Consider the following 17,084-nt stretch of genomic DNA (forward strand, 5'->3'; position numbering starts at 1 on the left):
CACTGCTGAGCAATGATGTCTCATCCACACACTGGCTGTGCCTACACAGCCGTGTGTGTGTGTGTGTGTGTGTGTGTTACAGCTGTCTTTAAATACTTTAGTGCATGAATGTGTGTGTGTCACATCTATCTTTGCATACAGGAGTGAATGTGTAAGCATTAAGTAATAAGGCATGACCACATTGTAGATCTTGCTGTTAAAGAACTGTGAGTGTCAAGCATCTTCACTCATAACAATTTTCAAATGGGCTGCTTTATATCACTTAATCAAAATATTTCAGCATTACAGTGTGCTACTGATGATTCACTGAACACCCCTGATACTATCATGATTAATAAAACCACCAAATGTCATTGGAAACTGGCCTTAAAATGTTTAAACAATGTACCAGTAGCCAAAGTTTAGGTTGCATGTGGCAATAGGTATAGAAATTGCTTTAAATTTCGTTAGTATCAGGCAAATGTGTTAAATGGTTTATAGACTGCTGGACTGTGAGACTTATAGCCAAATAACTAGTACAGTACTGCTCAGTATCAGCTATATATGCTGATTATATGCTTAATCAGAAGGTTGCTGGCTCAAGCCTCACCACTGCCACGCTGGCACTGTTGGGCCCCTGAGCAAGACCCTCAACCCTCAATTGCTCAAGTTGTACTCACTCATAATTGTAAGTCACTTTGGATAAAAGTGTCAGCTAAATGCCGTAAATGTAAATATACAGCTTGCATATCAGGAGAAGACACTGTTATTTATGTCCTTAAAGTAGGACTTACTGTAGGCAGAAGTTTTAATTACATAATGATAATTGCGCGCGTGTGTGTGTGTGTGTGTGTGTGTGTGTGTGTGTGTGTGTGTGTGTGTGTGTGTGTGTTTGTGTGTGTGACTGTGGCCGTCTGTCTGTGGCTGCCTCTGACCAACAACTGCAGTCGCAGTATGATTTCTATTAACCTTCCTTCATTTAAGCATGCTTGGATCGTGAAGCTGCTCTGAGTGTGTCATGATCTCAGTGTAGCTCTCTTATAAACATATACCATGGACCTTTTCACTTTTTTCTGTGAAAATCAGTTTGTCTAGTCAGTTTGCACAGTGTTACAATGACATTGAGCTTCTTGGTGGCATGTAGGTGTTCACATTACTAACCTAACGGAGCAGCTTCATGATGCCAAGTATGTTTTACAATATTCAAATGTGTATTGTTTTTATGCATGTGACTGTGTGCATGCATGTCTTATTAATTCCGAGTGTGTGCACGGCTGCTGTATGTATGCTTGTGTGTGAGATCTGGGCATGTGTGAAGGTGTGTGTGGGTGTTTGATATGAACACAGCCAGTCTTCTCACTTGGCCCCTCTCCCTGAAAATTGCTGTAATTTTAGGACCATCTTTTTTTATTCCCTTAATCTATCACTCCATCCTGTCCAGCCCTTCTGTCACTTCATATCCCTCCTCCCTACCTCATCTCTCTTTCTTTTCCACTCTCACCCACTCTCACTCACTCTTTCTTCCCAACAGGCATGGCTTAATAAGATTAGTCTTGGTGTCTGTCTTGTAATACACACAAACGCACACAAACACACACGGAGGACTAGACTAGAACGCATGCAAAGCTTAACAGAAGGGCACACGCTTACATATACACGTACCCACAGGCACACACCACAAACACACTACACTGCTGGCTTGGCTCCAAAGCTCCCTCTGTTCCTCCCTTCCCCCTCTGTTTCTGTTTCTCTCTCTCTCTCTCTCTCTCTCTCTCTCTCTCTCTCTCTCTCTCTCTCTCTCTCACTCTCTCACTCTCTCTCACTCACTCACTCACTCACTCTCTCTGCCAGGAGGCCCCAGGAAGAGTTATAATGACCTCAGTGCACTCATCCTATAGGTGAACTCCCACTAGCCCATCTGTGCTCCACTTAGACACTCCCACACACGCTAGTTACTGCCCCCTGCTGGCTGTTTATAGTATTAATAGACTTGTGTCTCCTAATGCTCTCTCGCTCACACTCACTCTCTCTTCTTCCTATCAGCACCATTGGAGTCAGACTTTCTCAAATATCAAATCACTTATCTATTTATCAGGTCATTTGCATTTTATCATCCCAATTAATTATTACTGGTTCCTTTATGGCTACTTTTACCCTAACCCTCCAGAAACAGCAACTGCTAAAATTCCAGTTTTTGTTTTTTTTTTAATTTTATTTCTTGGCTACTATTAGTTAAGAGTGTTATATGCTCTATAAAAGAAATCTTATTCAATCTGTTTGGCTGTCTTTACCTGTGCAAACATCAGGTGCAGTGGTAGACAACTTCCCCTCAGTGTTGGTGTGTGGCCCCCCGCTCTTCTGCAGTGGAGGGCTTCACGCACACAGCTAGTGTGGTGAGTAACTTCAACATCACCGCACAGATCAATACATGTCTAGGGACCATTTTCTGACAGGGGGAATGTTGTTGAGTACGTTTACAGTGCTTTTAGCCTAAGCAATATTTATGTTGCTGTTTATGGAGGTCATTTTAGATCTTTTGTCCACACTGGATCATTGTGCTTCTGCTTTATTTACTAAACTCCAGATGGTTTATGGTTCCTATTGGCCTATGTTAAATTGGGGGAAAATGGTTATATTACTGAATAAGTAATACCAACATTAAGTCTATATATTAATATTGCAGTCAAATCTAAAACTAGCTCATGTGCTAAAAAGCTATTAAAAAAAAATTGTGATTATATGTATTAACCATGAAGCTAACTACGTTCAAGAGGGGTACTCAGTATTTTATAATCGTATAGCACAATATGACTGTGTGTGTTTTAGGCTGGATGCATCATACAGCAGAGCCGTTTAGCGTGCACAGCACACGGGACCCTTTCCCTCTAGACGGAGTCAACCGGGCATCATGGGCTCCCATGGTGGGCCACCTGTGGCCCCCTGCCTCCAGGTAGACACACCCACTGCACCTGACAACAGCCCCCCCCCCCCCCCCCGTCCCAGAGGCCCATCATTGGTTGTTTTCACGATAGCTCTGTACTTAAATGTAATGTTTAAATGTATAATCATTTTTGATTGATGTTTATTCCCTGTTTTGACAGGTGCCCACCTGGTGTTGGTCAACCGCAGTTCCTCCCCCACCATCCACCCAGTCACATGACTGGGTTGAACCATCCAAGTAAATTTTTCAGCAGTGGGTGAGTGCATGACCAGGTTGAACCGTCCAAGTAAATTTTTCAGCACACATTCACACAATAAATAATAATCTAAAAAAAAAAAAAACAATTTTTTTTTCTTAATTCTGTGTGTGTGTGTGTGTGTGTGTGCGCGCGCGTGCATTTTGTATCTGTATGTATGTGTGTAGTCCACTGGCACGTGGAGGGGAGAAGCTGGACCTATCTCAGGCCTTGTTACCAGGATTACAGAGGGATCTTCGACCACCGCAAGTCACTCCCAGGCCATGGGAGACGATGGGTCAGCACTATGTGCCGTTGCCCAGTGATGACCATGCCCGTCTGCACAACGGATACACCACTGGGCCAGCAGCACACCTTACTGCCCGGGGCAACCAGCTGCTGAAGGTGAGAAAAGCTTATGCTCAGTATTCTTTGGGGGAAAAAATGGTTCGATTTTAATCTGTGAAATTTTATAACAGTGATGTTTTATTCAGAGGTGGGTAACATGCTACATTTACTTAAGTAACTTTTTTTAAACAAATTTTTACTTTTAAGGATTGTTTTAAACGAGGGTACTTTGTACTCTTATTCAAGTACATTTGCAAGGTCAGAAATGTATCATTACTCCGTTATATTGGTCAGCGTTCCTCCCGTTACATTTAAAAAATGTCACCAACTGTCAAGTATGGGAGGGTTAGTGAAACACCTAAAGATGTTCACTGAATGCCGCTGCCTTAGTTCAGCACGTTAGACAACTTGACGGTAGAACGACAAAATGAACAGGGAAAAGGCACATTTTCCGGGGTGGGACTCAGGTGACATTTATTAAAAGTAGTTGGCAATGTATCCTTTTCTTTAAGGCTCACATATCTGTGTGTAAAATCGGTGTTCTCTCATAATGTGTATTATTACTATAAACATAAAGTGTGGTCCATTATCAATGATATCCTGAGAAAAAATGGCTAGCTAGCTAACCTAACTTACATAATCTAGCTATAAATTACAAGCAACTCATGGCGTGCAGCAATGAGGCATATTTTCAAGATTATAAAGATTTCAGGGTTCTAAAAATTAAGGTTTGTTATTGATATTTCTTTCGACCACATACAAGCGCAGTTTACCAACTGGGTAACATAACCTAAGATATCTAACTCTAGATAATCGGTCGCGTAATTGCAATGTAAACGAACAGCAAAATGTCTAGTGACCTTGGGTAAGACCTTGAAATATTTCAAGAAACTGTACTAATCACAAAGTGCTCTATGTTATGTTTATTATGTATTTTTGCGCATCGAATCCAAACATGTTTTCTGAATATTTTATATTATATTTACATCTGCATGTATGACATTTAGCAAAGTAGTTTACAACTGATTATACTCACGTGTGTGGTGGTGGGTGTTGGTGGTGTTGCCTGGTGTTATTAAATCAGTTCTGCTGAAGTGACTCGCTACTTGAGTAGTCTTTTTTTATAACAGGTACTTTTCTTTCTTTTACTTAAATAATAATTTAAATGACTACCTTTACTTCTACTTGAGGAGATATTATTTTAAACTATCAGTACTTTTACTTGAGTGTAGTTTTTGGATACTCCCCCCACCTCTGGTTTTATTTCACTCCAGCTTTGTCATATGGTATTTTAAGTGTCATTTTAATGTTACACTCCTTATATCTCTACCTGTCACTCCATTTCTCCTGCTTACCCCCCCACCTTTCTCTCTGTCTCTCACAGTATGGTCCCCCTCCACCCCACCATGGCTCCAGGCCCATGCCTCCTCTACCAGATATGTGGACACATTCCCAGCTGCTGCAACAACCACTACCCAGAGGCCCTTACTCTCATGCTGGGCAGCTAAAGAGGCCAGCGGCTACTGCAGGGGAGCAATCGGTCATCCAGCACACTCCTCTGCCCCTGAACAGGTCCAGTGAGGACATGCCAAGCCCAAACAAGAGGAAGAGGTGCTCTGAGTCGGAACAGGTGAAGAGCACAACCTCTGCAGATCAAACAATCTCACAGTTCTTGGTTAGATCTGGTACTATGTACATGGCATTAACCCTGGTTATACCTGGTATTACCTCTGGGTGCATTGCTAATTATGACAGTAACCAATTTAAATCTGTAGGTACTTATTACATTTTACATTTAGTACATTTACTAGTTTTGACAAGAACATATTACTAAATAAAAAGATTAATTTATATAGTGATTAAAAGATTTACAGAATAATGAACAGAAATCAAATTCAAATAAAATGGACTAATACAATTCTAAAAATGGGAAAGACCCCAATGCAGTATAACAGAATAAAACCTCATTAAAATTGATATTAAGCAAATATGCTTTGCAGATCTTTTTAATATAATTCAGTGTGTCAGTAAGTTATCAGGGAGAGATTTCCAGAGCTTGGGGGCTATAGTAACTAAAGGGTGACACAATTCATAAAACATACAGCCTAAAAAAAATAATTCAGGTAAGGAATTAAAGAGCCAGTTTAACTGGTAACCTTCATTCTGGTGGCGTTAAGTATTTTGGTAGCATCATTCTAAACTTGATGTAAAATTGCCCTAGAATCTTGGGTAGGTCAGGTAACATATTATCTATTCTTGTTGACATAAGAGCAAGAGCATGTATGTGATTCTGGGTGTCCGCAGCAGAGAGAATGCTATGGACCTTAGAGGCATCATGAATGCTATTTTATAGCAATTTAAATATTTCCAGATTACTTCTAATGAGCTGCAGTGTATATATTTTTGTTTTGGGTTTTTTTTTTTCCTGTGGGTGTGGGGTTCTAATGTTCTTTCAGCACTTAGATATTGGTTTTGACCTAAAGCTATTTGGTGTTTTATTTTTATCTTTTTTTTTTGTATGTAGCATATGACGGGCATCCATCAGTTCTCTGGAACAATGAGAGCTTTAGTGCCACAGCCTCGGTCCCACTACCCACAACCCAAACAAGGCTTCTGGAACCCTCTGCACAAAGGCACCATAGCCTGGAGCCCAGGAGAACGCAAAACGGATCACTCAGAGTTTCAGGTCAGTAAAATTGATCTAGTCAGTGCATCTTTGCTTTACATTGCTTTTTCATAGCTTCATAACTTCAAACTGTTTGTCTAACCATCATTGTCCACTCACAGGACTCATGCAAACCAGGCATGGATAACTTCAGTTACAAACTGTCCCAATCCTCCAGACCCTCACCTGCCTCACCACCTTCCATCTCCACCCCTGGGGGTTATGGACAAGGCCAAGGGCCTCCACCCCAATCCCGCAAATCTTCTCAGTCACCACACTCTCTGGGATCCTCTCACAATGGCCAGCTCCAAAACCCAACATACCCCTACCCCAACAAGAAAACTCCAGCTCAGACTCAGGGTGAACAGCATCGTATTCCCTCCCACAGGCCATGCAATTCAATGCTGAACTCTGAAAGCAACCAGGCACCCCCTCCACAAACATCAACCCAGGCAGACAGGGAGCGCCCTGCCCCCACACCAGCACACCATCACACCGTGCCTTACAGTCAATCCAACTTCCAGCCGCATCCAGGGTTGGTCCAGAAAACCAGCCCCACTTCCAGCAGTGGGAAACAGGTCACAGCACCTCAGTACAGTACCCACAAGCCCTGGAGGAATCAGACCAAATATGGTCACCATGCCAGAGTGAGTGTGATTTTAAGAATAACCAATAAATGTTTACATTAGTGTCCAAGTGCATGTTTAAGGAATTTAAGTTGGCTAAGTTTTATTAAAAACCTGAACTTTTAATTGTGTGAACCTTTGCATTTCTCCATAGGAGTCAAGTTCCCACTGCCCACTGATGGATCCTCAGGTTGCTCCTTCTTCCCTAAAGCAGAAGCAGAATAGGACTGCAGAGAGCCAAGATGCAGGCACCACTCAGGCTCTTCCTCGGTCCCAGGTTATTACCCCCAACACGCCTTCCCTGGAGCCCTCAGTTCCCCCTTCTTCTCGGGGTATCTACAGCAGTGCAAACACTGTCTCCACTATGAGCTCAGTGCCCTCTACTACCTGTCCTGAAACCAGAACCGTGGACAGCTGGAGAGCCACGGACCCTTCAGTGCTAATCTCAAACCGTAAACCAGCTCCATCTGCACAAGCCCAGTCCAGCACTGTAACTCTCCCCCACCATCATCAGGAGCCCAAAACAAATCATCAGACACACCCTCTCATCCACCAAGGGCAGGGCAGACCCCATTATGCTCGAGTAGGGTCCTCGGCTCCTTCCTCTCTTAGCTCAGGGTTCCAGAGATCAGGAAATAGTGTCATCACCAGCAGGGCCTCGAATAACTTCCCACAGGTTGCCAGTTTACCCCTCCACAACCCCACGTCTGGAGCACCAACCACTGTGAATGCAGCTCTTCAACCTTCTCAGTCTGACCCACAGTATCCTAAGCTGCCTTACCAGGCAGTCCCCGCAGGGTCTCAGGTTTCTCCAGTCCATACATATCAAAGGCCATGCCAACAACCTGCTCTCTCCAGCCCCCAGTCCATTGAGGATGCACTGAAAAAGCTTGACGCTGAGCTCCAGGGCCACATGCAAGCTGAAAAGAGAGGGAGGGAACAGGAGGATGAGGAGAAAAAACAGAAGAGAGAGGGGAAGGAAGGAGGGATGAAGGCACCTGGACAGTCTCCAGTCGAGAATCTGGAGTGTTTGCTCTCAAACAGTGCTACTGAACCACCCCCGCCACATCTATCTCCAGCCATTGCACCTTCCTCAATCTCACCGCCAAGCCAGACATCTCCACCTTTTCCCTGGTTGAGCCGGGGTGGTGTATCTCTTCGTCCATCCGTGCCTGGCACAGTGCCCTTAGAAAGGTCTCGACCACCTCCTCTCACCCCTCAAACAGACTATGCGCGTGAGAAACAGAGGCAGAGAGAGCGGTGGAACAGTGGAGCTTCACTTAGCCCCCATTCACAGAATACCTCAGGGATTCCCACAGCTGAATACCCTTGTAGGCCAGAACCAACGGACTCCTCAGATAACCAAACAATACAGATTAGCCCCTGCCCATCCAAAGACACTCCTGTTCATAAGAGCCCACTCGAGGTAAGGACTTTGGGTACTATCCCAAATCCTTCAGCCATACGAGAACCCCCAAAACTCTACCAGGCATTCTCCAGGGAAACTGTATCATCTTGTCCTTCAACAGGCAAGAGTACAGGCAACCTCCATAAGTTTAGTAGTCTTGGAAGCAGTGCCAGTACCTGCAGTGGGGATTCATACACTGCCCAGTTTGAGGAGGAGCAATCTGAACTCTTGCCTGATGGTTTGGCGAACATCATGAAGATGTTGGATGATTCCATTAAGAAAGAGGAAGAGCTCTACTCTGGTCAAGAGGGTGGACAGACCGACCCAGAGCTGCCATTTTCTGTCACTGTGGCACCCGTGAAGAATTATCTGTGTGCTCCTGACCTTATGCCTGCCCTCAAACAAACATCCACTGAGGAATATTTAACAGACACCCATGCTAGTCCTCCTGTCCTGAGTCGTCAGGGCTCTTTGGCATCCCCTTGCAGTCGTACTTCTTCAGTTGAGGAAGATGAGGAGGTACTGAAAATTATCCCAAAAGCTGACAGTGGTGTTAACATCACGGGAACAAACTATCGCCATAGTGATCTGGCCAAGCTGTATGGACTTCCAGAGGCTGTGAAAAGTGAGTGTGAGGAGGAGGAGGAGGAGGATGTAGAACAAGAAGACAATACACCTTCGTGTTCACCACCGCCATTGAGGCCACACCTGCATCAGACAGGTGTTAACAGCATGTTTAAAAACTTAGCCTCTGTGCTGGAAAGCCAGAAATATGCCTACCGAGGAGGGCCGTTTGGTCGGCCACCTCCTTCTGCCCTGGTAGGAGTCAAGTACTCTTCCTCACTATCACTGGGCCCAGATATCTGCAGACAGCAAAGCACTTCTCCCACATCAGGTTCAGCCATCCATCCAGGATTCAATAAGTCAGCCCAAACCCCTATAAATACTACCTCAGAGCATACCCACCCTGCATCACCATCAGGATGGGCACCCGAGAGAAAAGAAGAGATTTTGTTAAGTCAGTCAGATTGCTCTGGATGTGAGGGGGAAGAGAGGATTTGGAATGGCCCCAGAGATGAAGATGATTTTAGTACTGTACATGACTCTACAGGGGTGGCAAGGAGGCCCAAGCTAACAACTATCTCGGAAACTTCACTTGCAGAACTGGGCCGCAGTTGTGAGATGATGTTGAACCAACCTACACTTCCCTACAAGTCAGACCACAGCAAGCTTGGCGCACATAAGATGCGCAATCCTGAGAAGGAGAGGGAGCGGAACCAAGACAGAGAAAAAGAGCATGACCTAGAGAGGAAACACAAACACAGCAGTAGTAGCAAAAAACATGAGGAGAGGAAGGAGAGAAAGAAAAAACGCAGAGAAAAACGAGAAGATATATCCCTCTCTTCATCTTCCTCCTCATCTTCGTCGTCAAGCTCCAGCAGGCGGCACAAGGAGGGCAAACCTCACAAAGAGAAGAGAGGTAACCTAGACCTTCAGAGTAAAGAGATCAGGGAGAAGGATAAAGAGCGAGATGGAAAGAGAAAGAAAGAGGAAGCAAGTGAGAGGGAGGAATGGGTGTCTCGGAGCAGGGAGAAAGGTGTTGACTCTGAAAGTGCTACGTTAGATCATCTATCATCTTCATGTGTGCTGGATTCATCGGACTTCCAGAAGCTGAAGGCCCTGACAGATGGGCCACCGAAAGAGCTAAAGATTCGCCTCATTAAAGTGGAGAGTGGAGACAGGGAGACCTTCATTGCATCTGAAGTAGAGGAGAAGAGAATTCCATTGGAGGAGATCAACATCCAGAACACAGCCAGTGAAATTATCAGATCTTGCAAGTGAGTGACAGTCAAGCTTTTAAAAGGTGACAGTCGTTACATGTATAAATTCTTAGTAACTGTCACTTGAACCAATGAGTGAAGAGGATAACTGACTTGCAGTTACAAAAGGCTAGTGCATGGCACATGTATGTAATTATATTACTGATGGACTTTTATTTGGATGGATGTTTTATGCTAATGATTAATAGTCCTGATCCTCACTAAAGAAAGGTTAAATAAATAATAAAAGTTGTTTAAATAATGTACAAAATACAAAAAAAAAAAAGATCAGGCGGCACTGATGAGTCTCAATGTTTTTTTTTGTTTGTTTTTTTTTCCTCCCTCCATTCCTCAATGTTTTAGGGGAGCCCGTGTGAGGGGAAAGTTCAAAGAGTCCTACCTACACCCAGCCTTCTCAGTGAAACCGATTTTGAACATGGAACACCCAATCCCACGGGAAAAACTCAACCCTCCTACACCAAGCATCTATGTAAGTACTTAGGAGCTGCCTGATTCTTTTCGCCTGTCCACTTACTACTTTTGTAGCTCCATTTGTAGCGGAGTTACAAGAAACGGTGTTTCTCACACTGCACCCCAAGCTTTTTGCTGAACGCATAACAGTGACCACCACTTGTACAAAAACTAAATTCTTGTTGGTTCTGCCATGCTTGCCTTGCAGCTGGAGAGCAAGAGAGATGCCTTCTCTCCTGTGCTGCTGCAGTTCTGCACAGACCCCAAGAACCCCATTACTGTCATCAGAGGCCTGGCAGGCTCCCTCAGGCTGAGTGAGTACAACAGCAGTGCAGCGCCAACCTCTTCAATACCCACAGTGCCTCAGGTGGAGTCATTATTGCTGGACTCTCACAGAATCTGTCTGCTCTTTCTCTGTGCTCTTTATCTCTTTAACAAAACAGACCTGGGTCTGTTCTCCACCAAGTCCCTCGTGGAGGCAAATGGTGACCATGCAGTGGAGGTGAGAACTCAGGTGCAGCAGCCAGCTGATGAGAACTGGGACCCCAATGGCATGGGGCAGATCTGGCCCTGTGAGAGCAGCCGATCACACACCACCATCTCCAAATATGCCCAGTACCAGGCCTCTAGCTTCCAGGAAAGCCTACAGGTTGGGCTAACATTCATGTTTCTAAGGAGTGTGCTCAATTATGCACTGCATTATGCAAGGTGTGGATGGGGGTTCGTTCACTCATAACTCTTTTTTTGCTCTGTTTCTTTAGGAAGAAAAAAGCAGTGATGAGGAGGATGAAGATGAAGATGAAAAGAAGCCCGTCATTAACTTGGACAGCCCAAGTTGCAACCCCTCCAATTCAGGCCCTAGGTATTTTATATATTTCATTTCATTGTACGCCATTTGTGAAAAAATAAAGACTTAATATTTAGATTTGCTACTTTGATTTGAAGTCTATCTAAGGCTGATCAAAGTCAAGGTCTCTTACACCTTGGGCACAACTTTATTTAATTTCCCCCTCACATGGCTTCTCTCCATTTCTAGCTCAGAGCAGAAACCCGGAGGGAAAATCATCAAATTTGGCACCAACATCGACCTCTCTGACCCCAAAAGGTAAGATGCCAAGAAACCTTGGGGCCAGTGATTTTGTATTGACTTTTGCAGGTTTGTTTTTTCTAGAAGCTTCCATATGCTTTGGTCTTTCTGACCTCTGCTGGTTAATCTGTGATATGCTGCCAGGTGTGTTAGGAATGATGTACATGCCTAGTGCTTTCATCTTGTAAGTTTTATCTTGCATCAAAGCTTGCATTATGTGTAAAACACAACTTGTTAGTATATCAGTATGTTAACATATGTTGCCACATGAAGTGATTTTGAATTATGGCTATGATAACTCATGGGCTTATGTATTTAGGTGGAAACCCCAGCTCCAGGAGTTGCAGAAATTGCCAGCATTCATGCGTGTCTCCTCTAGTGGTAACATGCTGAGTCATGTCGGCCATACCATCCTAGGCATGAACTCTGTGCAGCTCTACATGAAGGTCCCAGGCAGTCGGACACCAGGTGGGTATGGGTCTGCACCCTCAGTGTAACCCTCACAAAACCACCAGTATGGTTTTATAAATATGGAATATTAAAGCCTAAATGTTTTATTCTTGTGTGGAGAAAATGTATAGAGGTTTAACTGAAGTTTTCGTTAAAGCAATATGATTATGCTTGGTTTTAATATTTTTGTTTATGTGCCTGTTCATAGGCCACCAGGAGAATAATAATTTCTGCTCTGTGAACATTAACATTGGCCCTGGAGACTGTGAGTGGTTTGCTGTCCATGATGACTACTGGCAAGCCATTAGTGATTTTTGTGAGAAGTAAGAACCATTGTAGCTTGATTAAATCATTGTAAGATTGAACTACATTTACCACTGTCAGTCTTGGATGGTTAAGATGAACATTTCAGAACCTAATCTTTAATATGATGATATTAATGTTTCAGTAAGACTAGATGGGTTTCCATATTTGAGGATAAAAAAAACACCCCCAATTTTAGATATTTGGGATAAAAATTTGCAGAAATTGTAGGGGATTTGGGTTTTCGTCAGTGGAATCATGCCTGATTTAATCATGTCTTCATGATCTCTCAACCAGGCATGGGGTGGACTACCTGACTGGCTCATGGTGGCCTGTGTTGGAGGATCTCTACTGTTCCAATATCCCAGTATATCGCTTCATCCAGAGACCTGGAGACTTGGTGTGGATCAATGCAGGCACAGTGCACTGGGTCCAGGCTGTGGGCTGGTGCAATAACATTGCATGGAATGTGGGACCACTCAATGGTAATTATCCACCAAGTGGCCAGACTGAATAGAAAAAGAGGTTGTCCCTAAGAAAGCCACTAATGAGAGATAATGAGATATCTAAAAAATATTGTTGGTTGTTTGTTTTTCCCTGCCTTGTTTATGACTGTATTCATGATGTACTTTCAGCATACCAGTACCAATTGGCTATGGAAAGGTTTGAATGGAATGAGGTGAAGAAAGTGAAGTCCATCGTACCGATGATCCATGTGTCCTGGAACGTGGCCCGCACAGTCAAAATTACTGACCCCACCGCTTACAAGATGATTAAGTGAGTATTCTAAAACTGCCATATGTAGTCACAAGAGCACTATCAGGGGCTATATATTATTGCTGTTTAAAAAGATTTTGTGCAAGGCAAGAGTTCTGTTTGAATGTGTACTAATATACTGTATAGGTATGTAGTGTAAATGGTAACTTTCTCCTCTCTTGTCTTGCACTTAGGCACTGTCTCCTGCAATCCATGAAGCACATTCAAATTCTGAGAGACCAACTAGTAGCAGAAGGGAAGAAGATCTCTTACCAGAGCAGAGTGAAAGATGAGCCAGCATACTACTGCAACGAGTGTGATGTGAGTGCTCTGGTGAAACCTATTCATGACATTAAAGCTCTGTCGCTTCCTGGCCTTGTCTGTCCCAAGTTGCCCTAACCAAGCTTATGATTACCAACAGATTCAAATTTGCCACAATCATGAGACTGTCCATGTATATTGATTTGGCAAATATATTAAGGGCACATGGTCTTAACCTATATGTGCATGTTTCTCATTGTGAAGGTGGAGGTTTTCAACCTGCTGTTCGTGACAAGTGAGAATGGCAGCAAAAAGATGTACGTGGTGCACTGTGAAGACTGTGCCAGAGAGCGCAGCCCCAACCTCTCTAACGTGGTGGTGTTGGAACAATACCGCATAGAGGACCTAATGAACATTTATGACTCCTTTAGCTTGGTGAGGACACATGCGAGCACAGGAATTCTCACTCCAGCACACACTCACACAATATGTCTGTCTTACCTTGACCTTCAACAGACTTATAATTTTTTGGTCACATTGCTATAGTGTACTCACACTTTGTGACACTGAAGGTACATCAAATAATAATGAGTCACTGCACACTAAAATTGTTTTTTTATTATTATGTTTCAGACCTCTGCCCCCAGTTTTCGGTGAAATCAACGCTGTTCTCCCCACTCCGGCGCCCCCAGCCATAACCAAAACTCCTGTTTGCCAGGACAAGTTATTTTAGAGAATTTGTCTTTATTTTTCCTACATTTGCATTTTTTAAGTACTACTACTGCTAATATTTGTGAACAGCCAAACATAAACCAGTTTACTTGGGATTGTTTACAATACCAATCAGCCAACAAGACTCCAGTTTACTCTCAGCAACCTAACATACCAACCTCTGATTGGCCCTGAGGGACATAATGAAACGCGGTCTGTGCTGTCATAGTCATGGCGATAGAACATACAATAAAATGGCATCTCTCTATTCTTTTTTTTTTCCTCATTTTCTTTCTTCTGGGTCATTCTGTTTCTGTCTTGAATACTGAAATGTGTAAATGCTGTTTGTACTTTTCCATTGGTGCTGTTTTTTTTTTAATTAATTTATTTTCAAAACTAGAAAAGCCTAGATATATACCACATTGGCCTTGTGACTTGTATTTAGTGAAGATATAAATGAATAATACTAATAATAGATATATGAACATTTTTCTAAAGCATTAAGAATTAAAAAAAAAATGCATTTGTTTGGAATGGTTCAAAATATACGGGTTTTAAAAGACTTTTTCAATTTTAGATACAGTGTGTGAGAATCTTTGTGTTTATGATGTCATGGTATTTCCATGGGAAGAGAAACCTATATCATGACAAAAGCATTTTAGGATTGCATCGGGTCTTTTCCATTAATGTTTTCTTGATTTTTGTGAGAATACAATTAGTCATGAATTTGTTTAGTGAATCGTGTTTTACCTCTCCTTTTTTGCTTAATATACAGATTTATTCTCTTGATTTATTTTTTTTTTTAATTGTACATTTTTTATTTAACTTCTTTCTTCTATTTATTGGGTATAAAATGTTCCCCTGTTTTTTTTCTTTAGGGTTTATTAGAGATGTCTAAGGTTTTCTATTATTCTTGTTGCTCTGTAAGTTTTTTTAAAGGAGAGATTCAAGAGTAAATTGTCCCTTAAACTCCCAACTTGGGCTATATATTAATTCTTTAATAACTATAGCTCCATTTTCTGTAGATTATAGAATTCAGAGCAGAAGTAGTTTGTCTAACTAAATGATGTCTTTTGTATAAGAGCAAAAAGCCACTTTTGTAACTAAAATTGGCAGCAAAATGAAATGTAAGCGCTTCTTATTGCTGCATCTTGTGACCCCGTTTACCCTGCCCTTTACCTTGTATTGTAGGGGGGAAATAAATTCAGAACTGTTTTTTTGTTTTTTTGTTTTTTAAATTTAAGAATTGACACATTTAGTGGTGCTTGAATTTGTTTTAAACATTGTCTGGGAGAAAACAGTTGCAATGACGACCGAGGCATAATCTTGGTTATACAGAATTTATCTGCAGTTGGTTGTCATAAACCAAAAACTGAGAAGTTTTTGTTTGTTTGTTTGTTTGTTTTGTTCACATCAAACTGTAAATACTGTGGCATTTTACTGGAATGAGGATAAGTGTGAATCGAATTTCCCATTCGATTGATAAACTGTAATTTCTTTTTAATTTCTAGTCTTAAGCTTGAATCAATTATTTCACATATAATGAAAATGTTGGTTACAATTATGATATAGAAGGTGCTGAGTTCTCTTTGAACTACTCTTTCATTTCTAAAGAAAAATCTATTTTTCCTGTTGCAATATATCATTTCTTCTTTTTGTGGTCATTTATTTAAAATCTGCACTGTTTTAGTGAGTTCACACAGAAAGCAAACTGAGCCAGACATGTCTTAAACACTTTGTGAATTTGTGTGGCATTACTATGACCATTAATATTAAATGCTTTTGATAAACATGGAGTGTAACTGACCTATTAAATGAAGGATATGGTGCTTTGCTTTGCTTGTAGTCACCTGGATAAAAATGATTATTTGAAGACACTTGATCAACTCAAATGAGGCATACCTCTCTTTAAAAAGAACCACGGGAAGCCCAGCCCTATACTGAGTTTGGAAATCAAACTCATCCCTACCTTCCATCATCTTTCCCTGTCAATTTGTAAAATATATGCAGATTCTGGAAGCTAGACGTGCATCAGCATCTGATAATGCTGTGGCTTCTGACTACCTGTTTCACAACACATTTAGAAGCCTTTAAATGTTAAGAACAAGAGGAACCTGAACCCTTTCCCAAAATTCAAGCTGCCAAAATGAATACAAAACAATTTTAAGGACAAAGAAAGAAATGAAGAAGAAAAATATAAATGGCTCAGGGATTCATTTTGAAGCTACGTTTTACCTAGGTTTTGAAGGATGTGTTTTTAGTACTGAGTAAGTTGACTATTTCAGATAGAAAGCCTAAAATAAAATCATGCCCGCAGTTTTAGTCAACCAGGAAGCCTCTAGCTCTCTAATCTCTCACTTGTGTAGGACGTGATGCCAAATCTGCTTGATAATCGCACGTATGAGGAATTAGTCTTTAGAAATGATGCACTTAGTAGTTGCCAAACGTAGAACCGAACTGCAGATCCTCTTGCCGTGACGCGGATTTACTTTGCAGGCCTAAATTTAAGACCCGCTCTGACTCAGACGCACGTATAATGTGAGGTAAGCATTTTTCTTGGAAAATAACATGCTATGTAAATATAGTATATAATAATATTAGGGAAATGGGGAGAAGTGCTGTTCAAAGCAGAATCATCATTTGTGTAACGGTACGTTTTTGGAGAGAGAAACTACTCTCAGTAATAGTGCGCGTCACAAGTTTTTTCACCGTAAGCCTAAAATCGCCCTTTTGAACAAACGCGCTAGAATTGTTTAATTTCTTTCGGAATAAAACAATCTTTTGGCGTGATCTGACTGTTTAAAAGCAGTGCTAAGTTCGAAGTATGGAAATTGCTTTTGCTTGTAACGGCAGTCGATAGGTGCGTGTTTAAAGTAACATTTGCAGCGGTTTACCGAGGCCACAGGCCAATGACTGCTAGACGTTCTTTTGCGTGACTGTTGATGAGACGACAATCAGCTAAAATATCTTGGTCGTTTAATAAACTGCTTGCCACGAATAGAGGCTAGTGGCAGATATGAAAA

General features: G+C 42.1%; 1 protein-coding gene across 8 annotated transcripts in view; it reads left to right on the plus strand.

Moving 5' to 3' along the window:
• kdm6ba (lysine (K)-specific demethylase 6B, a) overlaps positions 1-15,853 on the plus strand; it is a 76,094-nt gene extending 60,241 nt beyond the window's left edge. For 4 of the 8 annotated variants that reach the window (XM_035536560.2, XM_035536564.2, XM_081694614.1 and 1 more), the window contains 20 exons: positions 2,286-2,372; positions 2,806-2,929; positions 3,081-3,176; positions 3,344-3,560; positions 4,888-5,133; positions 6,028-6,189; positions 6,291-6,815; positions 6,949-10,040; positions 10,386-10,512; positions 10,702-10,807; positions 10,937-11,142; positions 11,255-11,355; positions 11,530-11,598; positions 11,900-12,048; positions 12,239-12,353; positions 12,631-12,818; positions 12,969-13,110; positions 13,284-13,410; positions 13,615-13,785; positions 13,984-15,853. In XM_035536560.2, coding sequence (XP_035392453.2) covers positions 2,811-2,929; positions 3,081-3,176; positions 3,344-3,560; positions 4,888-5,133; positions 6,028-6,189; positions 6,291-6,815; positions 6,949-10,040; positions 10,386-10,512; positions 10,702-10,807; positions 10,937-11,142; positions 11,255-11,355; positions 11,530-11,598; positions 11,900-12,048; positions 12,239-12,353; positions 12,631-12,818; positions 12,969-13,110; positions 13,284-13,410; positions 13,615-13,785; positions 13,984-14,007 — 5,982 coding nt within the window. In that variant the 5' untranslated portion in view covers positions 2,286-2,372; positions 2,806-2,810 and the 3' untranslated portion in view covers positions 14,008-15,853. The remainder of the gene's footprint in view (positions 1-2,285; positions 2,373-2,805; positions 2,930-3,080; positions 3,177-3,343; positions 3,561-4,887; positions 5,134-6,027; positions 6,190-6,290; positions 6,816-6,948; positions 10,041-10,385; positions 10,513-10,701; positions 10,808-10,936; positions 11,143-11,254; positions 11,356-11,529; positions 11,599-11,899; positions 12,049-12,238; positions 12,354-12,630; positions 12,819-12,968; positions 13,111-13,283; positions 13,411-13,614; positions 13,786-13,983) is intronic. The other 4 variants (XM_035536562.2, XM_081694615.1, XM_081694616.1 and 1 more) reach the window with 1 other exon arrangement.
• Positions 15,854-17,084: the final 1,231 nt, after the last annotated feature.

This window comes from Electrophorus electricus, chromosome 13, assembly GCF_041902795.1.
Source record: "Electrophorus electricus isolate QZ-2024a chromosome 13, ASM4190279v1, whole genome shotgun sequence".
NCBI lineage: Eukaryota > Metazoa > Chordata > Actinopteri > Gymnotiformes > Gymnotidae > Electrophorus > Electrophorus electricus.